General features: G+C 27.2%; 4 protein-coding genes across 6 annotated transcripts; 2 read left to right on the top strand and 2 right to left on the bottom strand.

Moving 5' to 3' along the window:
* Nucleotides 1–129: 129 nt before the first annotated feature.
* LOC103573155 (uncharacterized) lies at nt 130–3,789 on the top strand. The gene is made up of 5 exons (XM_014443887.2): nt 130–151; nt 1,026–1,623; nt 1,694–2,158; nt 2,357–2,491; nt 3,279–3,789. The coding sequence occupies exons 2-5, from the start codon at nt 1,101–1,103 to the stop codon at nt 3,506–3,508; spliced, it is 1,353 nt and encodes a 450-aa protein (XP_014299373.1). The 5' UTR covers nt 130–151; nt 1,026–1,100; the 3' UTR covers nt 3,509–3,789.
* Nucleotides 3,790–8,900: 5,111 nt separating this feature from the next.
* LOC103573156 (pyrokinin-1 receptor-like) lies at nt 8,901–16,524 on the top strand. The gene is made up of 6 exons (XM_053741578.1): nt 8,901–9,301; nt 10,099–10,505; nt 15,297–15,514; nt 15,589–15,912; nt 15,949–16,093; nt 16,176–16,524. The coding sequence occupies exons 1-6, from the start codon at nt 8,934–8,936 to the stop codon at nt 16,430–16,432; spliced, it is 1,719 nt and encodes a 572-aa protein (XP_053597553.1). The 5' UTR covers nt 8,901–8,933; the 3' UTR covers nt 16,433–16,524.
* A 671-nt stretch (nt 16,525–17,195) lies between these two features.
* Nucleotides 17,196–25,961, bottom strand: LOC103573316 (uncharacterized). The gene is made up of 11 exons (XM_053741577.1): nt 25,788–25,961; nt 24,861–24,999; nt 24,627–24,794; nt 24,202–24,507; nt 21,155–21,301; nt 20,872–21,039; nt 19,865–20,025; nt 18,245–18,395; nt 17,970–18,137; nt 17,571–17,710; nt 17,196–17,472 (listed from the first exon to the last, which is right to left on the bottom strand). The coding sequence occupies exons 2-11, from the start codon at nt 24,991–24,993 to the stop codon at nt 17,305–17,307; spliced, it is 1,710 nt and encodes a 569-aa protein (XP_053597552.1). The 5' UTR covers nt 24,994–24,999; nt 25,788–25,961; the 3' UTR covers nt 17,196–17,304.
* On the bottom strand, nt 19,638–22,389 carry LOC128667246 (glutathione S-transferase-like). 3 transcript variants are annotated; one of them, XM_053741257.1, is made up of 5 exons: nt 22,162–22,389; nt 21,435–21,523; nt 21,155–21,301; nt 20,872–21,039; nt 19,638–20,025 (listed from the first exon to the last, which is right to left on the bottom strand). In XM_053741257.1, the coding sequence occupies exons 4-5, from the start codon at nt 21,035–21,037 to the stop codon at nt 19,715–19,717; spliced, it is 477 nt and encodes a 158-aa protein (XP_053597232.1). In that variant the 5' UTR covers nt 21,038–21,039; nt 21,155–21,301; nt 21,435–21,523; nt 22,162–22,389; the 3' UTR covers nt 19,638–19,714. The 3 variants fall into 3 exon arrangements, with proteins under 3 accessions (XP_053597232.1, XP_053597234.1, XP_053597235.1); XM_053741259.1 differs by lacking the exon at nt 22,162–22,389 and adding an exon at nt 21,875–22,135; XM_053741260.1 differs by lacking the exon at nt 22,162–22,389 and adding an exon at nt 22,104–22,134.
* Nucleotides 25,962–27,353: the final 1,392 nt, after the last annotated feature.

Raw genomic sequence — 27,353 nt, 5'->3', positions numbered from 1 at the left:
TATTGATATAAAAATATATGATGTAAAGAATTAAATTAAACTTTTGATATCTTATCAGCAATTCGAGGAGGTAAAAATATTATTCTGATAGTAAGTACTTTAATACATACGTTGTATTTAACTGCACAGTATCTGTGTCATCGTCGCTCAGGTATTTTAAATTTTAAAAATCACGTCAATTATGTAGTCTGATTATATAATTATTTTAAAAATGACACGTCATACATTTTTTGCGAACAAATATTTTAAAATTGTTTTTGCCGTCTTTTTTTTTGGGTTTTTGTTTTTTTCTACCAGTTTTGTAAGTACTTTTTTTTTTTTATTAAACTTTATTAATTAGGTTTTTTTCTCCGGGCACTGTAAAAAATTTGCGAAGTAAAATTTAATCCAAAGAGAAGTTTATTTTAATATAAAAACTCAGTATCGGAGTGAATGCGGATTTAAATAAAATCCAAATCACTCCACTACAAAAACAAACTCTTTATTTACTCCGTATATGTCATTTGTTTATAAACTCCGAAATTCTGAGTGACGGAGTGAGTTCGGATTTAAATAACATCCGTAATTAGTCCCGATTTTTTACAGTGTAATTATTTAGTATTTAAAAAATAAGGATGTGAAAAAAAATTTTATACGGGTGCTTTTTAAAAATTTTAATGTAATTTTAGAGATTTTATTTTTCTTGCCTGAGGCGCGGAAATTGACCGATTTAAATTGATAAGAAATTATTTTTGTCATTAAAGTCTCTCTATTAAAAATTGATATTAATTAAAAATTAATCTTTAACTTAATAGATATATTTTGTAAGAAATAATTGTAATACAAATAATTGCCCTAGATTCTAAAAAAAAGAAAAAAGTAAGAAATCAATTTAAAAAATTGATTTTGATAATCACAGACAGACTATAAAGCCCGCGTTAAAAAATAACTTTGAAATAAATTACAATTAAAAAAACATACTTTCAATAAAAATTAATAAACACACACTTTCCTAGTTGTTTTTATGTATTTATTTAATTAAATAGCGAAATATCAAACTACTTCGTATATATAAATTTCAATCATCAATAATTGACATAATTGATTTGGAAATAAAATATATGCCGAATGAAATTTATCCTGACAAGGATCACTGGACTCCAATTGAATCACTAGACGGTCATATATTTTCTGCATACTTAGACACCCGTCCCGAAGTGATTATCGAAAATTATGATTTTTATACGAATATTGTTTGGGCCACAGTACGAATCATAGCAATTTTACCTTCTGACACAAAGGCTGAAGAAGTTGAATGTATTTTCAAATTTGAATCTAAAGACCGTAAGAATTTTTATAAAAAAAAAACTGCGAGCAAAATTAAATTTTTTGACGTCAACTGGAAATTGAAGTACTCGAGTGCAGTAGTAACTTGCGATTTAACTCATACGAATTATAATAATTATGATATATTTTATCAAGAAAAACAATTACCGCAATCCGTTGGAATTGTTCATAAAAATTCAGACAATACTTCTTCACAATTAATTGATATAAATTATCCGAAGCACGGAGTCATTCAGTCAGACACGTTTTCAAATAAATTTATGGCGCTTTGTGTTCCAGGTTCATTAAAAACTTTTTGTAATTTAAATCATTGACTAATTTTGATTAAAACTTTATCAAATTATAAATTTAATATTTTAAATTCCAGTTCTTCATCATGAATTCGACCGTCCTTTAGAACTGATTGAATTTATTGAGTACTATCGATTGATGGGAGTAAGTCAATTTATTTTTTATAATTCATCAATATCAGAAAGTGTCAGTCGTGTGTTAAAATACTATCGTGCTATTGACTATGATTTGATGAAAATTTTACAATGGAATTTATCATCTTCATACATTTATGAGCAAACTCTCAGATTAGAAGGATTATACGCGGGATTAAATGATTGTCTCTATAGAAATTCACTACATGATTCTTTTAAATATCTCGGAGTATTTAATGTCGATGAATTTTTAGTTACAAAAATTCACAAAAATTTTTCAAATCTTATGGATTATTTAGATCCATTGGAGTATGAAGAAAAAAATAGTAATGCTGTGTCCTTTTTATTTCAACATGTTTTTTTTTATACCATGTATCCTGACGATGAAAATAATCTAGATGATAAAGGTAAGAAAAAATAATTTAATTAATTATTTAATTTTAATTAATAGAATTTTTTTCAATAAAATCAATTACTGGTATTGTAATTAAATTATGAAAAATTGGAATAATGTATTTACTACAGATGAATTATTTTGTATTTAGTTAAAGTATCAAATAATTGAAGCAAAACATCAAATTGATAAATTTTTCGTTTTTCTATAGAACCGTATCTTTATACAAAAGAAAAAATTCAGCGACTGCGATATCCACATGCAGCAGGTGTAAAAAGTAGATACATCGTTCGTACTCATGATGTTGTTGAAATTGGCAATTATCAGTCTACTAAATTACTCAAAGGTACGTTGGTTAATTTAACAGAGAATATATGACGTACTCTAAAAAATTTGAGGAGTGAACGTGGATCAAATCCTGAGTGCATGTATGGAAAAAAGATCACTGGAAAAATTACAGTTTATCGTGGAAAAACAGGACTCTGGTATGAATAACGAATAATAATTTGCATTGAATAAAATCCTTAATCAGTGCAAGTAAATTAAACTAATAAATTTTATATGATTAAAGAATTAGACAATTGAAGTATTAAATTTGATTTGAAAATTGGAATAAGGTACCCGCGGGTAATAAGGCCTAAGTGACAGAAATGATATTTAAAATAATTGCCTCAACTAAAGGCTACTCTAGAAGAAGGGTTTTGCATTTAGATGTTACGACAAATTTATAGAGTCTCGATACCACGTTCCCTGTCTTCTATATTTCATCATCCATCATATGCTGTCGTAGCACAGAAGAAATTATAAAAAACTATCTAGTATTCTGATTCTTAAAAAGTATTGTTGCTAAATTTAAGTGATGATTCATCTCTAATACCAATTTTATTAAGTATAGTTAAACTATTCAAGTTTGTTTAACCCGTAGGTCTTATTACCCTACCGTAGTAAAATAAGGCCTATTGTTTATGGTAAAAGTTACCATTACTTCATTACATTTTATGGCTAATGTATTGAAATAAAGATTAATGATACATTTCGATAATTAAATGCAATATTTTCGATTCTATTCAAAATCTCCCTTAGCTGAGCCTTATTACCCGCCAGTACCTTAGTAAATTTTCATATTTTTGCAGATAAGTTCAACGAAGTGATTGTTAGACCGGATATCGCACTTTTGCACCATTACGCTCCATGTGAAGCAGAAGAAACGGGATGCTATTTGAAGCCAATTGTAATCGATGGAACTGCTGTTAAATTTACAGATAAACTGGGTAAAAATGTTGCTATCGCTTGTCAAGAAATATTCAATAACGATCGATGCCCTCTTCCTAAAATACGTATTCCTGGGGAAATTAATTCTTGAGTTATTTAAAAAATTTAAAAAAGAAAATGTGCATTTACTCGATAAGTGAAAAATTTTAAATATAAGTTTTATTATTTTTTTACTTCTACGAATGACCGACGAATAAAATTCTAAGTTATTTTAAATAAAATAAATTTATGAGAATCTCTTAAGAAAATTATGAAAATATAGTGTAAATAATTATTGTACTTAAAAAACTTGAAACAAAACTATAATTACATTATGATAATCCGTAAGAAAAAGTTATAATTGTAAGATTTATCTTATAAAACTTGAAATAATTTCAAACTAAAGAATGTGATTTACTATTTATCTATATATTAAACTTAATATAAAATCTAATAAATTTGAATTTTTTAATTATAAGTTTCAAAGTTTTCATTCGTTCGCTAGATTGCATTTACGAGTTCAGTAAAATTGTAACTATTTTATGTTCAAGAGCTTTCTCTGCATACAATCGTTTCTTTTTTGTATATACACATCCGATTTCCATTGATTTTTAACAATCAACCGGAAATAAAATACGTTCTGTACGGTCTTTTTTTTTGTTTTTCATTGAATGCGGCAATTTATATCGGCGCCAAAAAATATATACATGTGTAAAAAAAAAAAAATCAATTGCATAACCGTCTTGGTATTCTCAAAGTGAGCCGATGGTTCATTAATCGAAAGTCTCTTAAGCACAAGTCGTTCTGGTCAAAAGAGGTATCTCGTTACGAAACGACTAATAATTTGCATATTTTACAAAAATTTAAATTATTATCTGCACGACAATTTATCTTTCCATTTGACTGTAGTGTTTTACTTAATTATATTACCCGCCATTTTTTAAATTTATTCTTTATCATTATCACTCATAAATAATTATCAATGATTTCAAAATTATAAGGAAAAAAAATTTTACGAACAATTTTATAATATGAAATTTTTGTTTTTAAGATTTATTATCATTGTCAAATGAATAAGATTTTTTTTTTTTTGAAAAATCTTGACACTTTTTTCCTCTTTGGTTGCGCCATTTATTTCATGGATCTTAAGGATCTAGACTATGGCCGATTACGTTGTCGACTACACAAAATCCTTAGCATTCCCAGTGGACGTGTGGATTTTCTCAACTGAATTCATGGCCATATATGAGTACAATATATAAATATATAAATAAATATATATATATATATACACCAAACAATTGGAGAATTTCCAGCATTGATTGGACATTTCTTGATAAAAAAACGAAAACTAAAAAATAATAGAAATCGATATTAAATTGCAAATTATTGTTATGGAGTAGCTAAAATATTTTGAAAATGTCATTGAATTTTTTTTGTGAAATATTTTCCAATGATAAAAGCAAATGAAAAAAAAATTAACGCGACAAATAATCGAATGGGTTGAGAGAACAATCGGTTTTATAAAATCTCGTAGTTTATGTATGAAAATAATTTGTGTGAGATGTTTATCCACTGAAACGCCCACATGCAATATAACTAAATATATACATGTGAGTAAAAAAAAAATGTAGATATGAACAAACAATAATACACATGAAAATATTAACCTCTGGTTATTCATCATACTTTTCTACGCTATCTTTTGTGGAGTAAATAAATTTCAATTCAATCCTCCCGGGAATCCGTTGGCACACTGTATACAACAAAATAATAAAGTCGTGGCGTACCAAAAAAAAAAAATAAATTGTTAAGATAAAAAAGGAAAATGCGTAAATCGAAATAAAAAAAAAAAGATAAGATAAAAAAATAGAAAATTTATATCTCATATCCTGTAATTTATAATAAAAATAAATATTAATATTTATGTCTAATAATACAAAATTGTTTTTGTTTAAAATATAATAAAGTTTACTATTGTTAATTGCAAATTGATGATAATTTTTTACTCTGGCAAAAAACTTATGAGGAAAAAACAAACATACAAACTTGACTTTTTTTTTATTTTACTTTTATTCTTTACTTCTTGATTTTCTTAATTATCTGACTAGATATTTTATCCGGGTGCGAAATGAAACGAGATACTAAAGAGACTAGTGAGGGAGAAAAAAGTTGAGCCTAGCTTGTACAACAAAAACTTTCCTAAACTTTTTTTTCAATATTTTTTTTTACGGCCTAGATTTTCTTTTCAACAAAATCTAAAAAAATGTATCCTTAATTATTCTTTACACACGAGATTTTTTTTTAAATTCTATGTTATGATAAAAAAAGAGCCAAAATTATATTTGAAATTTTTTATCATCAATTGTAAGTACCTCTAACAGTCGGTCTAATTCTTCAGACGTTAAAACAACAGAATTAATTCTGAATCATTTGAATAAAATTAAAATTTTATGATATTAAGTGAATAGAAATGTCATTTAAGTTCTTGACTATTAGTTATATTAGACAACGTAATAAATTAAATACTCTAGCACAGATTAATGTAAAAGTCGATATTTTGACGACGTATATTAATGAGTTCCTGCGCTCAATAAAAATTACGACATCGTAACATGTTGTGTCCAGAATTTATATACAGTCCAGATGCATTTGTAGATACAGAAAATAAAGTATACAGATCTTTTATTTTTTATGTTTTACAATTCCCTGGTAAAAAAATTTCAAGTCAATATAATAATAAAATTTTTCCGGCCGAAAAGTGACCGACAAAAGACCCAGCTAGTGAACACTAGGCTAAAAAACTAACTAAGTCGAAAAATGGCCGATAATTAAGCCTTAAAAAAAAACAATTTTCGGCCTGTTTTCGGCCAACTTTCGGCTTTTTCCGATAAAATTCTACGCTTTCAGTGAGATTTCGACCAAATTTAGGCCTTATTGAATAAAATTCTACGGTTTCAGCGTAATTTCGGCCAAAAATTCTAAAAATATTTGAAAATTTCAAAAAAATTTTCAAATTTTCAAAAACAGAAAATATGAGAATTTAAAACTAAAAAAAAAAGAGCCACCGTACTTGACAACTTGTTCTAATTCCTTGGAATATTTTTCAAAGAAAAACAATACGTCAATTTTTTTACAGAACTCACATAAATATAATTATTATAATTCTGGATATTTAAATTAAAAAAAAAACATGACTTAAATATAATCATGCGATTCCATAAATATTTATGATGTAGAGATGAGTATTTGGAGGCTGTATATATTGTATTGTATTGTATTGTGCCGAGGATCGAAAGGCAATTCGTATTTATCGCCGACGAATAGAAAGAGAAGCCAGAGATAAAAAACGGTAAGTGATAGTAATGATGAGAAAGCTGAATAAAAAATAAAGTTAATAAAAGGGGGTAAAGAGAGTAAAAGATCGAGCATGGGTACGTAGAGTCAGAATCAGAGTCAGAGTAAAATTCAGCAGCAGCAACGACCGCGGCAGCAGACACGCGAGTATGTGATGAGAGTCACTCGGTGTTAGCGCTGACGCGAACTTGGGCTCCCACCCTCGAGCTCAAACTCGAGTTCCTCCGACACACAACCAGTCAGACATTGCAACTAACACGGGATTCAACCTGTGAAACTGTGCTTTACTTTTGTCAAAAAATTTTATCGAACTTTATCACACCCGATAAATCTTGTAAACTTACCAACATTACACTTTTTTTCAAAATTTTAAATAAATAAACTGTGTTTTAAAAAAACGCGTTTAAATCGAATTTTATCGGTAATACTTTAATGGAAGTCACTAAGTATATAATTATATTTTCTTTCGCAAAGATTTTAATAGAAGATCGAGATAAAAAATATTAAATTTAAGTATGTAATTGAACAAAATAAATTAAAAGCTCAGGAGTTTTTTATACTCAATTGCTTCAGCAAGTCGTTAGTCAACTTAAACTTGTGCAACAGGTTACAGCAAATTGATGGTTAAATTTCTCAAGCTTACATATATATTTATATACATCTACAGTCAGCAATAAAAAAAAAAAAAACAATATTAGGGCATTAAGCTCAATAATTTATAATCAATACACGTACGCGACATTTATATAAAATTTAATATTTCTCAATAAATTTTTCTACCACAATCTTTATTAAATATATATACCATCAAGGAAATGTATTTTTTTTATGATTCATAATAAAAATGTGATTGAATTTTCAGTAGTAAAATATATTTTATTGCCGAGTAGATTTTCCTAAAAATTACAGCCAAGTATCGAAAAGTCAAAATCACACTATCGGAATACGCAGACACTCATGTATATACATGTATATATATGTATATATATGTACTCCCTCTTTCATACGTTTCATCCACGTTTCATTGGAAGAAAAAGCCCTCGATCTCTTGCAAGAAGACCGTATCTGGCAGTTGTCCTCGTACTCCAATCGGCACGTACGATACCAAACCGCGACATCAGTAGTGATGTAACGAGGGAGGACACAAGAGTTTAATTCCAGGGATGACATTTCACCTATTGAACAAAGTCTTTAATCTTTTGTTTGAGTTTGCCGTTTCGTTTTCATTTACTTAATCCCCTTATATTTATTTTTATTTATACTTCAAGAAGCTTTGGTTTTTCGAGTTGTATTACCATCAGTGTGATAAAATAACGTAACAGTGATCCAAGTGATTGAATAAAGTCGGGGAATAAATGAATAAAAAAAAAACGGATTTTTTATGTACCGCCAGTGCAATTCTACTGTAAGAGAGTAATAGTACATAAAAATAATACAAATTGAAAGAGGGTAATTCAATTCACTTGACATATATTGACCGCCGTTTTGCCGTACAATTTATTGTCGTTACTTCTTATTACAGTACATAAATAAATAATTAATTAAAAAAAAAAAATCTACAGTGTTAATAATTACTGAGTTTACTGTACGGTTAAAGTGATCGTTAAAAATGACTTTAATAATAATAACTTTAAAAAAAAATTTTTTTTTCTTCTGACCACTGCGAGTTCAAGTTCACTGAGGATAACTTGCAAATAAATATAGACCGTCATCAAAGTATTTATATTATATAAAAATAAAGTTTACTCAGCCATTGAGAAAAATTGAGATGTATTTTGTTATTTTATTTTTTCTGCTTTCTCAATTTACTCTATAGGGCCTATGTATATATACACATATACATAAATATAAATATATACAGTAGTGACATTGAATAACGTTAAAATAATATAACATGATAACACGATTTATTGAAGAGAAAAAGTTATGTTTTATTCTGTTACATCGATAAAAAAAGTTAAGAAAAAACTAAATAATAAGTTTGGGTAAATATATATATATATATATATATAATGATTGAAAACGATAAAATAGTTTGGGTGGATAGTGCACGTGAGAAGCATTTGACAATCGATTCGCTGATATTTAAAAACAAAAATATCATTACTACTGAGAACAATAATAATGAGTGGTCAAAATCAATGAAGATAAGTGATAATTATACGAACTCATTGACTGCAATGCTGACAGCAAGTGTAGAATCGAGTTTCAATCAAACAACGAATGAGAGACGCGATGCTCTTTATGTTGTCATACCGGTGACAATTATTTATGGAATCATATTTTTCACCGGTTTGGTGGGTAATGTTTCGACTTGTGTTGTCATTGCAAGAAACCGTTCAATGCACACGGCAACAAATTATTATTTATTCAGTCTTGCCGTTTCGGATTTATTACTACTTGTTTCGGGTTTACCGCCAGAGATGTATTATATATGGTCACACTTTCCATATATTTTTGGTGAATCTTTTTGTGTGATACAAAGTTTTGCTGCTGAAACATCTGCTAATGCAACTGTACTTACTATTACGGCATTTACTGTTGAAAGGTAAATTTTATTTTATTAATTGCTATTTTTACTTTCAGTGTAATTTTAATAATTAATTAATTAATTAATAAGTATATTGTTAAAGATTTTCAGAATGAAGGCCGATTAAATTCGGAGTGAATTTGAAGCGAATTTTTTTACGAATCGGAGTAAAATGAACTCACATCACTCCGCTGAAAATTAAACTCCGTATTCAGATTTGAATTTGAATAAAACCCAAATTCACTCTGAAACCACTCTGCATTTTTTATAGTGAAAAAAAAATTTTAATTAAATGAATTTTTTTCTGAAAAATTTTAAATAGATTTTTTAAATTAGTCCTTTTGATAATTAAAATAAATATTTGCTTTTAAATTTTTTAATACGAAATAAGCCCACTTACTTTAATTAAAGTAAATAAAAGTAAAGTTTGGGTTGGTTACGAACTTAATCGTTTGAGTGACGACTTAACGAAAATGAAAATAAAAATGTCCAAAGTAAATTAATTTTCAAAAAAAGTCTAGAAAATTTTTATGTAAAAATGATTTCAGAGTGATCTGGATTGTATTTAAATCTTCATTTACTCCGATTTGGAGTTTTAATATTTAAATTCACTTCTTTAGAAGTGAATTTCACTCCCACCCGGAGTTCAAATTGAAAATAAACTTCCCTTTGAGTACATTTTACCCCAAGGAAATTAAATAAATAGTCATCCGCTCCACATTTACTTTGAAATTACTCCGAATTTAATCAGCGTTCACTCCGCGAATTTTTCAGTGTAATGACAATGAAAAAAAAAATTTACATTGTCTGTATAGATACGTAGCAATTTGTCATCCTTTCCTGTCTCACACAATGTCCAAACTTTCACGGGCTGTCAAATACATTGTCGCGATTTGGCTTCTTGCTCTGTGCCTGGCTATACCGCAGGCTATTCAATTTGGGGTTGTTTATTCACAAGAGATGAATGGGACGATGATAATGGATACAGCAATGTGTTCTGTAAAGTGGGTAATCATTGAGCACGCATTTGAAATATCGACAATTTTATTGTTTGTTGGGCCGATGACAATAATCACTGTACTCTACATACTCATTGCCATTAAATTGAGGCATTCAAGACTACTTACTACCATAAAGAGAAATCCATTTCCTGGCTGTCTCAATCATGGTGATAGTGGCAGATCACGAGGATTGGCTCAACGTAATGTCATAAGGATGCTTGGTACGTTTTTTTTATTTTTATTTATATATATATTTTATTAGCGTATTTTTATTATTAATAAAGTAGTAATAAAACGAATTGCTGATTAATATCATCTTTATTTCTTTATTATGGGTCAGAAATAAATTGTGGATATGAAAAAAAAAAAAAAAAAAAAAAACGTATTAATTTAATGTTTTAATAAATTTTGTCGCAAACAAAAATAATATTATTTTAAATACCAAGGTGTTATATTAACAAATTTATCTTTATTTAAATGACAAGAATCCAATAAAGTCTATAAATAATTTTTTTATCTGCGACCTTACATAAAATTATCTAAAAAAAATTTTCAGACGTTTTAAATAACCGGTAATTTTTTTTACAAATGCCAGATAATTTTTTATCAGGACACTTCCAGATAAAAATTTCAAAGCTATTTTTAAAATTTTTTTTTTAATCTGGCGCGAAGTAAAAGACATTTTTGAAAGCAATTAATTTTTTTTTTTTAATTAATACTTTTAAAATATTGCGCTACTAATTACAAAAGGACATTTAATTTTTTTTTTATTTCCAATCGTTTTGTAAACTTGTTTTATAACTAAAAATAAAAAAAAAAAAAACTAAAATATGGACATGTGGGAAATTTAAAAAACTATACGTGCATTTTTTAAAAATATTTTTTTTGTTTCATTTTTTAAAAAATCAAAAAATTATTAGACGTCGGCTAATTTAAATATCGTGTTATTGATTTGATTATTTAATGAAATCTTTTGTATTTTCTTGTATCTGCAATTACGAGTTTAATGTTGTAACTGATGTTTATTTTTAATCAGCAGCTTAAATGCAGCATAATCGCGACAGATGTCTGGAACTAATATCGAGAAATCGTTACCGTCGCGTGGCTTAATGATGCAGTAAATGATGGTAATAAACGCTAAAGCTAATGTCAAGCTAAAGATATTATTATCGGTCTCATTGATGCAGTCAGTGTTAGTTCTATATGCATAAAAATATATATTTATATAATTTTATGTGTTGAATTTTAAGATTTAGTTGACGATATTGCCACGTGAGAGATTGAACGGCTGCTGCGACTTGACCAAACCGGTTAAATAAATTTTTTTAAATACTTTTCGCAATGGGAGGCTCTTATACAAAAAATTATCTCGCTCGACTTGATTCTTGAAAAATCGCTTATGGGTAATGATCATTAACGTCTGTTCATTGATTTCTATGAAATATTATTATAAGAAACCTTAAAATCATCTTCTTTTATATAAACATCACTTAGTTTTTGTAAAAACAGGAAGTACTTAATTACTTCTTAGAGATAATTTTTTAAAATTTTATTTTATACACTTTTGAGATGATTTCAATATTTGTAATATTTATTATTAATTTACCGAGAAAATTAACAATAATTTTAATTAATGTTATTTTTCAGAAATATTTTATTATATTTTTTTGTAAATAATTTTAATTTCTACGGCTCATCGCAGACTCATTAAATCGTAACTAATTCTCAGTGAAGTTTTTAAACACCCGGTTAAACTTAATATTAAAAGTTAAACATATTCATAAATATATAAATGCTTATAAACAGGCTAAAATAAAATTAACATATCTTAATGACAAAATTATAACTTTATTATTATTTACTATTTTTATCATCATAAAAAATACGCCTGGTATACCATATGCTGTTTCGTACATTTGTCGTTAAATCTGGTTTTTATGTTTTTCGTTTTTTTTTTTCCATTTTACTGATTAAATAAAGAAAGTCATAAGGAAATAAAGAAAGATTTTATGGCTATAGTATACGCAAAAAAAAAAAACTCAATCGTTTGGAAATATTTTGTGAAGGTCAAGACCTTAAGCATCTCCACGTTAATTGAATAGTTCAAGAGTTAATTTTCCTAAAACCAATCCTATTTCCAGCCACTATTTTTTTTAATCAAAAAGAGTTGTCTAGCATAATTAGTGTCCTGTAGACAATAATTCAAAAGTCTTCGTTTAATATCTTTTACTTCATTAACGTTAAATAGCAAAATCCAGAATTACGAAAATAAATAAATTCAAATAAAACCAAATTGTTTCGTTTGAATTACATAAAATAACTTAAAGTTGCTTATTTTATTTTGGCTATCTACAAATTTCCTCCATATATATATATATATATATATATATATATATATTTGCCAGTTACATCTGCACACTGATATTGCGAAATCTACTTCCGGGAAAATGAGGAAATGCGACGATCTAAGTTTATTTACTCATCCAATAGCCATACACACACACGCACACACATACACACACACACATGTCCTATATCTACAAACGTAATCAACCAAACGGTAATGATGAGTACGTCTGTCAATGTATATATTCTCAGATCAGATCTAAACTTCATCTCTTCTTATTTTCATAGCATACACATATATTTATATATATAAAGTATATGTTCTCTCGACTGATTACTTCATTTAAAAATATTGTTGCTATTTCTTTATTGTTTAATTTACTCCAATAAAAACAATGAAATGCATCTGACGAGCGTGAGATAAAATTCACAAAACGTAAATTACTTTTTTTTTTTTTTGTAATCAATAGAAAAAAAAACTAACGTATCAAGTTACGAATGCAAATGACGTGTTTATGAAACCGATATAATAGAAAATATTCTGCAAAAACATCTGATTTTTCTGAAATCCAGTCACATTTTCCGGATATAGTAGATGATATATCTATATATATTTGTATATAAAGTAACAATTTCGTGGAAATAATATTTTTTTGGTTCAAAAAGTTAGAAGTTTAAATAAGTACGTGAATTAAGTTCTTGTACGTGGATCAGGCTTAAAACTTTAAAATTTAATATGAAAACGTGTGTGGGCATAAAAATATTTATCTCAACGAGAAAAACCTTGCGAAATAATATATGAGTATATATAAAATAGTAAAAAAATAATACGCAATATTTACGACACGTTAATAAATAAGAGTGTAATTTTTTAAAATTCACAAAATTTATTCGAAAATAATTTAGCCGTCATAAATATATATATATATATATTTTGATAAATGGAATGCCCATAAAAATATTTTGATTAACGTCTTTTTTTTTCTTTTTTTCTACGTTTTTGGAAACATCTCCGGGGGCTACTAAATCTTAACCCTCATCTCTCCATTCAAATAATGAGATTGTGTACAAAAGTATCTCAACTTGGTATTTTATTTTTTACTTTGATTCATGGCTAATTTTTTTGATTTTTTTTTTTAGTAAACACGATTTATGATACACAAAATCAGATTCAAAACTGTATAAGCTTTATCGAAATATATTCAATCCTTTAATAAAAAAGTTATTTTAGTTATCGCTGTGTACGTAGATATCACTCTATTCTCTCGATTCTCTATAATACTTACAGTCATCCGATAACAGATAAAACTTTGTAAAGACAAAGAAAATTAAGGGGCTTCGATTTCTTTTATTTGTTCAATATAAAGTCTGGACTGACAATTTATTCCTTTGACAAACTTTTGCTACATTTCCAATCAGCAATTAAATTAATTCATTTAATTACATTAAATATTTTTAATTTAACAATATAAATTTTCATAATTTTTAATTTTAATTAAATTTACCGTCAAATAAATTTTAATTAGTTTCAGTTATTAAACTAATTTATTGTCATAAAAAAAATCCGTAGTAATAATAATAATTACGTCCGTTTTTCTCAGTTGTAAGTTTTAAATAAAACCCTATAAGAATCAATTACTACACTAGCGGAGAATAAAAAGTAATAAAAGTCAGTATGAATGTACTTGTATAATAAAAAAAATCCTTCAGTTGGCCGAGTGTAAGACGTAAATGAAAGCAAATGGGCTGTAGTATATTTAAAAGTATCTGGTAGTACATCAGTGTCATCTAATAATCTTTAGTAGTGCTGAAAATTATTTTTCATTAAATTTCTAGGTCATTTAACGGCATCTTCATTATTTAGTTGTATTAATTGCTAATTATTTTAAAATACTTTAGAGAAATTAATTTTTTCAAATATTGTGTTTTCTTCTTATCAAAAATTATGCTACTGGAAATTTTTGATCTAATACAATTTTAGTTAAAAAATTTGGAAATTTCGTTTAAAGTTATTTTTTTGATCGAAGAAATCTGTCCAGCTTGAAATATGTTGATCTACTTTTTTTTTTTTAATAGTATAAATAAGCTTCGATTTTCTTCTGTCAAGAAAATTATTTCCACTTAAAAATGAAATTAATATCATCATTTTTAATGACTTACTCCGTAAGAAAATATTGTTTTTACAAAAGTTTTTTTTTTCAGTGAATTATAAATATATACAAAAAAAAAAAAAAAAAAAAAACAATTTTTTAGCATAAATATTTTGCATTATGAAATGAAAACAAAAATTTTCTTAGGACTGAAAAAATTTTTTTCTTGCTCCGAAAAATCGTAAATCAATAAAAATCGAAGTTTCTTTACATTTAAAAAAAAAGTAGATCATTATATTTCGAGTTGGACAGATTTCTTCGATCAAGAAAATTATTTTGCACGAAATTTTTAAATTTTTTCACCGAAAATGTATTAGAATGAAAACTTCCAGTAGCACAATTTTTTGTAAGAAGAAAACACAATATTTCTAAAAATTCATTGTTCTAATAAATTTTAAGATAATTAACAATTAATACTAATTCAATTAAAAATTTTCTTGGGGCGAGTAAAAATTTTTCCTGAACTCCTTTTTTTCTGTATACTTAAAATCATAAAATAATAAAATATTATTACAGTTGCAGTTGTGGTTGCATTTTTTATTTGCTGGGCGCCGTTTCATGCCCAAAGATTACTTGCTGTTTATGCCCAAAGTACCGGTAAAGAACCACATGCTGCTTTAGTAACAGTCTACACAGTCTTGACATATATATCAGGAATATTTTATTACCTTTCGACAACTGTTAATCCTCTGCTGTACAACATCATGTCAAATAAATTTCGCGAAGCGTTTAAGGTAAAATATAATCCAGCGGTAAATAAATAAATAGATAATTAAATTAATAATAATAACAGAAAATATTTTTTTAGACAATGTTGGCGGAGCATTGTCGCACTAGATCTTCAAGATCATCAGCATCACAAAGACACAGTCCGCAATTATTACAGACTTACATTAGTTTTTCACGCAATCAAAAGTCAACATTAAGAAGACATGATCCCCATTCATCTTCATCGGCAAGTGATGACATTCAACAGTTAGCACCACTGACTAAAAAAAATAATAAAGAACAAGTTATGATGCGGCATTATTTAGATAATATTAATCCGTCAAATTCGTCGTATTCGTCGGGCCAAGTTATTAATTGGCAGACGAAAAAAAAAATAAATAAAAATAATAATAATAACAATAACAATAACAATAACAATAATGATAATAATAGTTTTAAGTCGAGGTCACGGCCAGAAGAAATTACTTTAGTAACGTCTCTGGCGAAAGGTTTCAACGACAGCTGTAATAATAATGGAGGGATTTCTCATGCTATCAATAGATGTTTCAGCAGGGACGAAATAGCTATTAAACCAGTGACAATTGGTAAATATACAAATAAATATATATTTATTTTTATTGGTTAAACTGTTGAATTTATTTTGAACTTTGAATTTATTGCTTTCAGATATTTTTAGTGATAACAAAAAATGCGAGACAAATAGTCTCTTTGGTCACCAAAATGAACGATTTAAAAAAAAATGTTCTGTAGAAAATGAAATTTTATCGACAAATCATCAAGTTAATAAGATAAAAAGTTATCCATGCATTGAAAGTGCGAGTACTATAAGTAATTCAAGCCTTCAAGATCTAGATAAAATTGAATTCATGGGTACTGAACTTGCGCGATATATGGGAGTATTGAATTTTGATCATGTCACTTGATCAGAGAACAGAAAAAAAATTGAATGACAAAAAAAAACGTGTTATAAATATCTGTAACATATTTTAAATATTTATATCAAGGAGACTTTAAAAAATTGTATATGATTGATATATGTGATAATTGAGATTTATTGCAGAGCATTTTAATATTTTATAGATTTATGTTTTATTTTATTGTTGTAATTATTCTTTTTTTTACACTGTGGATTTATGTGTGATGTATTATCTCTTGATAAGAGATGATAAATAATTAAAAAAAAAAATAGTACTTTTGATAAAGCATTTTATAATTTATTTATAATTATCAATTTTTTTTTACGTGTATTAAAAATAATTAAAATATGTAACATGTAAATTATTGCGTATGAGCTACCTGTGATTTAATTAATGCTGTAATAAGATTTTTAAAAATTAATAGTTAGGAATTAATTAATTTATTTGACTTTTAAATAATTAAATCCAAGCTAAAATTGTCACCGTAAAATTTTTCCTCCTTTCATCTCATCTAGTTATCAAATTTTTAAAACTAAATTATAAAAAATAATATTTTGTAGTTTTTTCTAAAGAATAACAGATTAAAATTTCAAAATTTAATTTAAAAATCAGTAATTTATTAAAGTTAAATTTTTATTAAAATTAAAAAATACCGCTTGAAGATTTGTAAAAAAATCCAGTATCAATTTGTAATTTTAATCTGAGAAAATGGTTTTAATTAAATCGCCTATCGCTAAAAACTATGCAGGTTTAAATAATAATAATAAAGTCGTATGCAAATTAGTAATTATTATTTCAAAGACATATTGATTATATAGTGCATATAAAAAAGTTTAATGTGGAAAATATCTGAACACCGCTTGGCACGATTTAGTATTTTATAGCTGAACTTTCGGACGTTTATCCAAGTAAGCCTTGATGCTAGGATGAGCACGAATTTTGTCCACAAGTTTCTTAAGTTCTGGATGATCCTTGTTTAAATCGTGACCAAGTACATTAGACAAATACTCAGTATAACCTGCATAAAGTAAATCCGCCCAAGACATCTATAAAATAAAATAAAATAACCGAGTAAGCAATTAATGTAAAATTAAATTAAATTGAATAAATTATTATTTAAGAATAATTCATATATATATTGTACCTTATTATTGACAAAGAATCCTCCATTCTTTTTTACTTGATTTTCAAATTTAGCGAGCAGCATATCCTTTTTTTCAAATGCAGGTTTCTTAAGTGTTGCCTTGAATTCTTCATTTTTTTCCCAGTGGTAAGTCGATAGAGCTGATATAAATACAATTTATGAGTTTACTAAAGTCTTTGTAAAAATATTATATTTATACACTGTAAAAAATTTTCGGAGTAAATTCGAAAAAACTGCGGAGTAAATTTAAATAGAATCCATAATCACTTCGAATTCACTCCCGATTTTTTACAGTGTATCATTTCACACAAGAATTATTTCTCTATATATATATATACAGTGGCGTCTACAGAAGAGTATTTATAATATAAATAGAAATAAAAATAAAAATGAACTTACGAACTCTCATATCGTCAATAGCATCAGCAGTAGCATCAATTTCCCATGCTTCTTGATCATCCGACCCATAAAGACCGAATTTTTTAGCCAGGAACCGCATTATTGCTTTAGATTGATTATACATTTTCCCATCGATCTCAAGAACCGGCATTTGGCCTTGAGGCATTTCTAAAATTTTATATTAAATAATTAAATTGCTGTATCATCCTCTATAATTGCTAATTAATTCAACAACTCTCATTATATTCATATTCAAATAAATAAATAATACATACGATCTTTATATTTAGGCCATTCTTCAAAACTCAAACGTTTGTCTTCAAACGGAACGTTGTTGTAACTCAGTATATAGCGAATAGGTTCACCCAAACCGGTAATGTTAAAATACCAAAGCTTGTAAGTCGGCATTTTTAATGACAAATTAATTATTCAATCTAAAAATAAATATTTATTTTTAGTTTATAATGATAACAATAAATAATAACTGGAATATTTTATATATCTGTTAAAATAATTAATTTATATACAAAAAATTATATAACGACCGGTATAAAATTTAACCATGTCAACTACAGTCGGCAAATCCTTGATACCTACACGCAACGAAAGTCGTGATTAAATATCCTGAATTTCGCAGAGGCAGGAAAGGCAGGTCTTGATGTGAGAACACTTGAATTGCAACTGACTCACGTACTCATATTCGCTGTGCATAGAACCCAGCTTGTTATTGTATCTAAGCTAGTGTGCTAGCTTATAGTTACATCACCATCACTATCATCATCATCATCATCATTATTATTATTACTATTATTATTATTATTATTATGTTATCTTCTCTAACAATTCCCTCTATATTTAAAAACGGGGTAATCGTTTCGCACAATGCTGACTCATGGTCATGTTTTTTTATTATTCTACATACTATAAACTGTGCATGTCTATTATATATTATAGATATAAATATATTTATATATACGTAATATCATAGCAATATATCAACTATTATGATGATGTTCAGAGACAACGTTCATTTTTAACTTTCATGTTAATAAAAATTTATACTTATTATTTTTAAAAAATCAATACAATAATGATATCAAAGAGCTCAATGATTGATTTTGATTTTTTTTTTTTTTGTATAAGAAAAAGTATTTGTGCTAATTATAAATGAATGAGTCATAAAAAGTCTATAGATCAATAACTTAGAAATGTAAATTATAGATTTGAAAAAAAAAAAAAAGTTTCTACGACTTGTAACAATTACGCGGCCTTTGTTGAAGGAAAAATAATTATAAAAAAAATTTATAATTGAATAATAAGATAGTTTTTTTTTTTTTAAAGAATAATATTTCTTTAAAATAATAAAAAAAACTTATCCCTTTCAATAATCACGTGAGGATGTTGCAATTGAATGTAATATATATTGAATGAAATAAAATAACTTGTCTTCAATTGATACAGAAAGGAATGTTATATTCTTCGCACGAATGTAGAAGGTCTTAGATAATTAATTAAAATATTGTAATACGTGATTTCATTAATAATGAGGTTTAAAATAAAATAAAACGACATTGTGTTGGTACAAAATATTTATAAAATTTATTAAAGTAATTCATTATACGTATAAATATCAGTAATTATTGTGTATATATTACAATATATAAATATTTATATTGCAGTAATGAATGTAAAAAATAAAATGCAAATATTGAGTCTTGTACTGACTGTAATTAAATGATATGTATTTAAAGATCAGTGTGAGGACGTCGTTCAATCCATGATTTTATTCCAGGGATATCAAGAATTTTTTTTTTCAGACAAGTCAAGTTATCATATTTTTCTGTTATATCAAACTTGGCCATAAAGTTTAAGTAATCCAACAATGCGACGAATACCAAATCAGCCCATGTAAGTTTTCCATCTATCATGTATCCGCCATTGTTTTTTACTTGGGAATCCAAACGTGACAAGTAGAACGGAAGAATTTCAGTAACTAATGGTTCATATCTTGCTTCTTTAGCTTCAAGATGTGTTTCATAATGATAAGCAGCTATCTCTATTATTAAACAATTTATAATTATTAATATAAATTCAATTTTACACTAATTTTTATGTTGTTTTAACATTATTTAGTTGTATAAAAAAAAAAAAACAAATAAAATGTTAATATTATCTGTTACCGGCTCTAAAACTATTACACATTTAAATGTTAGCTGCAACACGTAGTGTTGATTCAACATTTTCATGACGTGTTATTTGATACTTATAAAAATTTATGTATATAATCTTAACAAGTGACTACGGAATTCAAAAAATTCTTTGTGTTATTTTAATGAATTAACACGAGCTCTATGTTAAAGTTACATTTTCACAGAAAAAAGAGCAGTGGAAAAATTACAGTTTCAAATACAAAGACAAGGCCCTGGTATAAAAAACTTGAGGTATTTTAGTTTGCACTGTGATAATTAAGACTAATTATTATAATAAAGTAATTACAATTAGAGACAACTAAATTTTACAGTTTCTACTTTCTTTTTAGTTAAAGCGAACTTTATTATGAATGAAACGCTATATTAAGTACTGGCAAAAGTCTTAATGAAACTGTAATAATCACTACATAATTGCAGCGTCTTAAAAATAATTTAATTTTTACTTTCAAAATAGAGGAACTTTGCTGATATTTGACTACAATTTTTCCATTATATTAATGTTGTTTAGACAGTATGTTAAATTAACACAAAAATGTTAAATATTTAACACAGACTTTTTCTTGATAAATTTTTTCACTGTGTATATAAATAAACTTGATAATTGATAAGTATTTTTATTTACTACATTGCTAACTTATCTTTTAAAATAAACATCTCGTGATAAATAAAAATAATTTATGGATAGAACTTACTTGCACGAATATCGTGTATGGTTTCGACAGTCGCGTCTATTTCGAGGTTCTGCCAATCATCTTTACCCGCAAGTCCGTATTGTTTTGCTAAATACCGACAAATTGCCACAGATTGATTTATTTTTTTACCATCAACTTCAAGTACTGGCACTTGACCATACGGCATTGCTATTAATAAATTTATTTATTATAATTTCGATAGTCATTCTTTGATAATTAATACAATAAAACGCAAACTCATTTATTTTATTTCATTCAGTTTCATTTACAAATATAAACTTACTGGGTTTAATTTTCGGCCAATTGTCTCGTTCAAATCGATCATCTTCAAACTCCACACCCGCATAGCTGAAGATAAAACGAATGGGCTCGGCTAATGCCTTCGATGGAAAATAAGTTAACTTGAATTTAGGCTGCGATTTTTCTGCAACTATCAGCAAAAAAAAATTTAAATACATTCAATTATCTAAAGTATCAATACAAAAAAAAATCGCACTATTTGCATTGATAAAATAAAATAAATGAAATCTATTTAGAAAAAAAAAATATAATTTTTCTCTTACTTTGATAAGACCGTTTATGACAACACAATCAGGTAATGTTATTTCACTTATCACTGTTATAGTTTGCGTAAATGGTTGCAAGGAATATTCTAGATTAAAAAAATTTTCATTTCTTAAAACAACTTCACAAAAACATTTAAAATACACAAGGAAAAACAACATTAGTGTAAATATTTATTCGTTTATGATTTTAATTGAATTACATTTCAGTGAATTTAAAAAATTTAATCAAACATTCTATCAGAGGAGCAAATAAATAAAAAAAAAACAGTACAATTAATTAGTAATGATCGGATGCATTTCAGCAAAAAATTTTTCAATTAAATGTCGGAAAAATAACACAGTAAATATATTTTGTAATTTAGTACTAACATTTGGACGATGGGTAATTTAAAAATACAAGAGGATAAATCAATAAAGGAGTATTGTTTTATCATTACATTTAAAAATATTGGAATGCGTATTGTAAAACAATGAAGATTACGAAGTAAAGTATGGGGTCAATGACCTACCAGCGGCGTGTGTCACACGCCGACAATGCATAGAAATGGCACTGAAAAGTTTCGGTAACATTTTTTACTTAAATAATACGAATAAATATATACTATTTGATAAATCTAACAGGACAATCTAATCTTCTGGTAGTGAAGATGAGCTTGAACTGATTACCAACTACAATGTATTGCTAGGTATACACCCGATTATATGTCTCGCTATAAATAATTACCGGAATGAAATATCCTTTAAAGGTCTGCTGCAATTGTCGCAAATAAACGACGATATGTAATTTTTATTTTGTATTTGAGCTATACTTAAAGTACTGACGGTAACTATAGTTGGATAAATAAACGTCAGATGACTCGAATAGTACCAGAAAAATTAACATCCATTACCGGCTACATATGGGTGCTAATTACTATTTATTTATAAATATGACATATGCCTTAGATTAGAAATTTATGAGAAGGCTTTAATTGTAATATCATCAAAACGACTTGCATATTTATCATTATATAACATATTCATTTATCGTTCTCGAAATTTCACAATTTAAGATAATTTCTATTTATTATTTTTTATCTTTAAATTTTTTGATAATTATCAAATTTAAAAATCTCTTATCAATTCTCGTAGAGATAAAATGTTGAGTAATTTTAATTTATTGCTTTAAATTAAAATAATTTTCTCTGTAATTTGTAATGATGTTTTTTTTTTCTAACAATACTGCTATTCAAAAAAACAGTAATCGTTTTACAAAGTGTCTCATTATCTATTTTTTTTTTTTTTATAATGTTCTCCCACAACAATCATCATTCAATGTTATGACATTGTCAAACAAAAAACTATTGTTCGCCTTCGATTTAATAGAAACTGATACTTTATTTACACAATTAATTTGATATTGTTATCAAATAGTTGCTATTTAAAATCAATTATTTTTTAAATTACAAAAAAATAAATTGATAACTTAGTAAATGCAATAATCTATCAGCTATTTTAAACTGCTAACAGTTTTATTAGTCATGATTAATGATATACTTTTTGTTATTAACACGTTTAATGCATAAATCTTATAATACCTTGTACAAAAACGTAAAGCTTCTTATTTATTTATCAAAAGTTTCGGTGACGTCATTTGACTAATGAGGATTTAAAAAAAAAGCAACGCTTGTTTTGTACCTTTAGAATAAACATTGAGACATTAAAATACTCATTAATATGGATGTTGAAATAAAAACACTTATAGTAAAAGCCATGAAAAAAAAAAAAAAAAATGGCTCGTTTTTGCTCATTCTTGATATGAATAAAAATGCCGATATAAAAATTGCTTAGTATTCTGCCTGAAAATATTTTTCTAAACGAGTTTTGATTTTCCATAAAACTTGTTCCTTGAAAATCTTTATAAGTTCTTATACTTTTTGGTTAGACAAAAGTTGACCATAAAGTTTTTGAAATCCAGTGACCTGACGAATAATAAGTCAGTTTATGACTAAATTACCACCAGCAATAAACCCACCATTTTTTTTATCAACTTAATCGCCTAAACAAACGGAACAAAGTAGAATAATTTCTTTTTCTAGGGATTAATATTTTACTTCCTGGTTTTGAAGACCAGCAATTTTATTATTAATGCGTTTCATCGAATTATTTTCAATTATAATTACTTCTGTGTTGTTATTGATATTTATCAAATTGTTTCAACATAAAAGCAATAAGTTTTCTAGAAAAATTACATAGCTGTTAATAAATACATGGCCTTGAAGAAAAAAGTCAGGAAAAGGAAGTAATTGGAAAATCAACCAGATGAATCATACAACAAATATTTCAACAGCAATAAAATTAATTATTTTTAAAATCTCATAACCTATTCATTATAAAAATACTTAAATAAAATCAGGAACATCCTTGATTAAGAAAAATTATTTGAAATGATTCAAAACAATTTGAAATGATTTAAAACAATTTGAATCGATTAATATATATATACTTAGCATGGAGTAAATCATTTTTTTTTAATCGGGGCAAGGATTATAAAATAAAATACTTGATTGATTGTAGAAAATTTTTATTTAAAAATATTTTTAATAATTCCACATTCACTTAATACGAATATTAAGTGAATTTAATATAATAATAATAATTTGATTATAAAATTTAGTATTAAAATAGTGCAAAATTTATAATGAAAAAGTACAAATGGAAGAATGCTGAGCCTCGTGTAGCTAATACTACTAAACATCAAACAATGTTTTTACAATTGCTTAACATTCAGACTGAGGACGTTTTTCAACCCAAGCCTTGATCTTCGGCAGAGCAAGGACTTTTTCTTTTAGAGCCTTCAAGTTCTCGTGTTTTTCAGTGATGTCAAATTTCGCCATGAAGTTCAAGTAATCCAACAAACCAACAAACACCAAGTCAGCCCATGTCAATTTACCACCGACCATGTATCCTCCATTTTTCTTGACTTGTTCGTCCAAACGATCCAATTGGAATGGAAGAATTTCTTTCATCAATGGCTCATACTTTGCTTCCTTAGCTTCTGGATGTGACTCATAATGCCAGGCACCGATTTCTTAAATAATAAAAAATTCACTACGTAGTTTATTTGTTTTTTAACATAAATATTATTTTTACTTCTGTTTATAGTCAACTAGAAAATTTAAATGGTTTAAATAAATTATGAATACTTACTAGCGCGAAGATCATGAATATTATCAACGGCCACATCGATTTCAAGATTTTCCCAATCATCTTTACCAGCAAGGCCGTGTTGCTTAGCCAGGTAACGGCAAATAGCCGTGGATTGGTTTACCTTTTTACCGTCAATTTCAAGTACTGGTACTTGACCAAAGGGCATGGCTATAGAAATTATTTTTTGTTGTTATTATAATTCGAAAAAACAATTATTAGTAAATAATAACTCACTGGGCTTAATTTTTGGCCAATCATTCCTGTCGAAACGATCATCTTCAAACTCCACACCCCCATAGCTCAAGATAAAGCGGATGGGCTCGGCTAGTGCCTTCACCGGAAAATAAGTCAACTTGTAGCTTGGCATTTTTAACTGTAATTATTACAGAATACCATCAAAATTAAATTATCGTTAATCAACGTTAAATAAATTTTTAAGATTACAGTTTGTCAGATAAAATTACTGTTATCAAAATGAATTAATCATTATTCACGCCTTACTTTTATATTAATAGCAATGATAACAGATTTCGAAACTGTTCGAAATAAATCTTAATTAGAAGATCATAAAATCTAAGTATTTAGTACCGAGAATTAAAAACTTCAATAACTTTTCTTTCAAAAAATAAAATAAAAACTATCACCACCAATTAAAACAAAAAAAATCCAATCATGTTCATTATTGAAACATCAAAAGCTGTATTTTAGTTCAATAAAAATTCTGAGAAATCAAATAATTGGGTCCCTGATTAAAAAAAATTATTTGAAATGATTCAAAACAATTTGAATCGACTGACATATAGATATACACTTAGCATGGATTTAATTATTTTTCTTAACTAGGAATATACAAAAAAAGCGGAAATCCTTATAAAGCCGCAATAATAATTATAATAACAAACTAAAGTGACAGTAATTAATCAAAATTACACATAAATACAACAAAACAAAACAATTATGAATTACAAATAAAAAATAAAGAACAGCAACACTAAAATAGGATCAATGATCTATATACGTCAACTGATCACGCCGGCGTTGTTCCAAAATGGCATTCAAAACTGTAGTACATTGTTTTAAAATAATTAAATTAAATTAATAAAATAATCAATAACCTATGAGCGGGTTTCTCTCAGCAAATTAAAATCAATCACTACTTACCGAAATATTCGATCACTCGTAGCAAAAATTATCAGACAATTGCCGCTCAATAAACGGAAGCGTAATAATACGACAAGACAATCAATGACAATCTGAACCTGAACTGAAAAAAATGTTTGTTACTTTTTGACTATATTATTTCAGCGATCGATCGTCAAATGACTTTAGTAGTACCGCGGCGACCAAAGAGATACATATGAATCCCCTCTCGCTACCCAACATGTACTTCAAATGGTACTTACTTGTGTGAGTACGTTTTCGCTTCGCTACTCAACCACACGGACACACACCAGCGTAGACCAGCACCAGACCAATTCAGTTATACGGCTCGGAATATACCAACTGCCAACGAGAAGCCACCAGTATGAGCCGCAGTGACGTCACACCACAAAAGGTTTAATGCTGTTCAGCAATTTCTCAGCAAGTCCCACAATACGTCTATGCCTTGCCTTTGCCTTTGACTCATTCTGAACGCAATCCTGAAAGCTTCATCAGGCATTGTTGCTATGGAAAGCTCTGCAAACCAAAACACAAGTACTGCAGAGTTAACGTCTATTAAATTGATTTACTTTTTTTTTTTTTCAGTTTCCTCTGCTAAATCAATGCATCATTTATGAGACAAGGAACCAGAAATTAGTAAAAGGTTTATTATTATAATTGGCGCTAAATTGTTATTGGGTCAATATATGAACACATCAATTTTTTTGGGTTAATTTTGTAGAGTTCAAAAAACCTGACCCGAATCCATTAACTTTAGGCAAATAAAATATAAATATATTTAATTTCCAAATAATTAACAATTATAAGACACTGGAAGTCGCGCATGCGCAGATATATGGTATGTATAATAAAGAAAGATAGCGCCACCGGATTTTACTTCAATGCAACACTTTTTCCTAAAAAAATTTGTCTCCTTACTGTCCTAATAACTATATTTTTATTTACATTCATTCAATTTACTGAAAAAATAACATTTCAAGAATTTCTTATTTCAAATTTGCAGACATTCTTTAGTGGAATTGAAAGTATGAAAACTTATGAACCAAAAAACCTGCTCAAGTATCCAAAGTAAAATATATCGATCTTTCCCAACATTGCGAAAGCCACAAAAAAATATATTTTAATTATAATGAAGTACATAAATTAAGTTACAGTACTTTACTCGTACTTCAAAATCGGATTGTTAAATTTGTTCAAAATTTCTTATCGCGAAGCATCAATCAGCGAAATAAGCAATGACATACTTCCTACCATATAGTATAGATATATACATGCATATATATATACACATATGATAACAATGAAAAAAGATATTGTATACAAATGAAAAAATCCCAAAAACCCATGAGGTTTTCCAAAAATTTATTGCGCATGCGTGAAAATCGTATAGACAAATAACGATCGTGAAATTTTTGAAAAATTATTAAATGTATAGAAAATTATCGGGCAAGGTAATTAAAATTTATAGACAGACAGATGCGATAATTGCGTATTTATAAAAACTATTGTAATTAGTAAAAATAGTATTTATTAATTAGTATATTGTTAAAATGTACAGGTTTGTTG

The sequence above is a fragment of the Microplitis demolitor genome, chromosome 8 (genome assembly GCF_026212275.2).
Source record: "Microplitis demolitor isolate Queensland-Clemson2020A chromosome 8, iyMicDemo2.1a, whole genome shotgun sequence".
Classification (NCBI taxonomy): Eukaryota; Metazoa; Arthropoda; class Insecta; order Hymenoptera; family Braconidae; genus Microplitis; species Microplitis demolitor.
The sequence above is the reverse complement of the archived record's forward strand: the minus strand, read 5'-3'. Positions and strand labels throughout refer to the sequence as shown.

Bases quoted from the DNA above. Each gene is read 5' to 3' on its own strand.
- LOC103573155 (XM_014443887.2), top strand. From the start codon at position 1,101: ATGCCGAATGAAATTTATCCTGACAAGGATCACTGGACTCCAATTGAA. The intron at 2,159-2,356 runs GTAAGAAAAAAT...GTTTTTCTATAG, and splicing joins AAATAATCTAGATGATAAAG to AACCGTATCTTTATACAAAA. The intron at 2,492-3,278 runs GTACGTTGGTTA...ATATTTTTGCAG, and splicing joins GTCTACTAAATTACTCAAAG to ATAAGTTCAACGAAGTGATT.
- LOC103573156 (XM_053741578.1), top strand. From the start codon at position 8,934: ATGCTGACAGCAAGTGTAGAATCGAGTTTCAATCAAACAACGAATGAG. The intron at 9,302-10,098 runs GTAAATTTTATT...TTGTCTGTATAG, and splicing joins ACGGCATTTACTGTTGAAAG to ATACGTAGCAATTTGTCATC. The intron at 10,506-15,296 runs GTACGTTTTTTT...ATATTATTACAG, and splicing joins TAATGTCATAAGGATGCTTG to TTGCAGTTGTGGTTGCATTT.
- LOC128667246 (XM_053741257.1), bottom strand. From the start codon at position 21,037: ATGCCGTATGGTCAAGTGCCAGTACTTGAAGTTGATGGTAAAAAAATA. The intron at 20,026-20,871 runs GTAAGTTCTATC...GTTTAATAATAG, and splicing joins CATACACGATATTCGTGCAA to AGATAGCTGCTTATCATTAT.
- LOC103573316 (XM_053741577.1), bottom strand. From the start codon at position 24,993: ATGCCAAGCTACAAGTTGACTTATTTTCCGGTGAAGGCACTAGCCGAG. The intron at 21,302-24,201 runs GTTAAGCAATTG...TTTTGCTGATAG, and splicing joins AAAACGTCCTCAGTCTGAAT to TTGCAGAAAAATCGCAGCCT. The intron at 20,026-20,871 runs GTAAGTTCTATC...GTTTAATAATAG, and splicing joins CATACACGATATTCGTGCAA to AGATAGCTGCTTATCATTAT.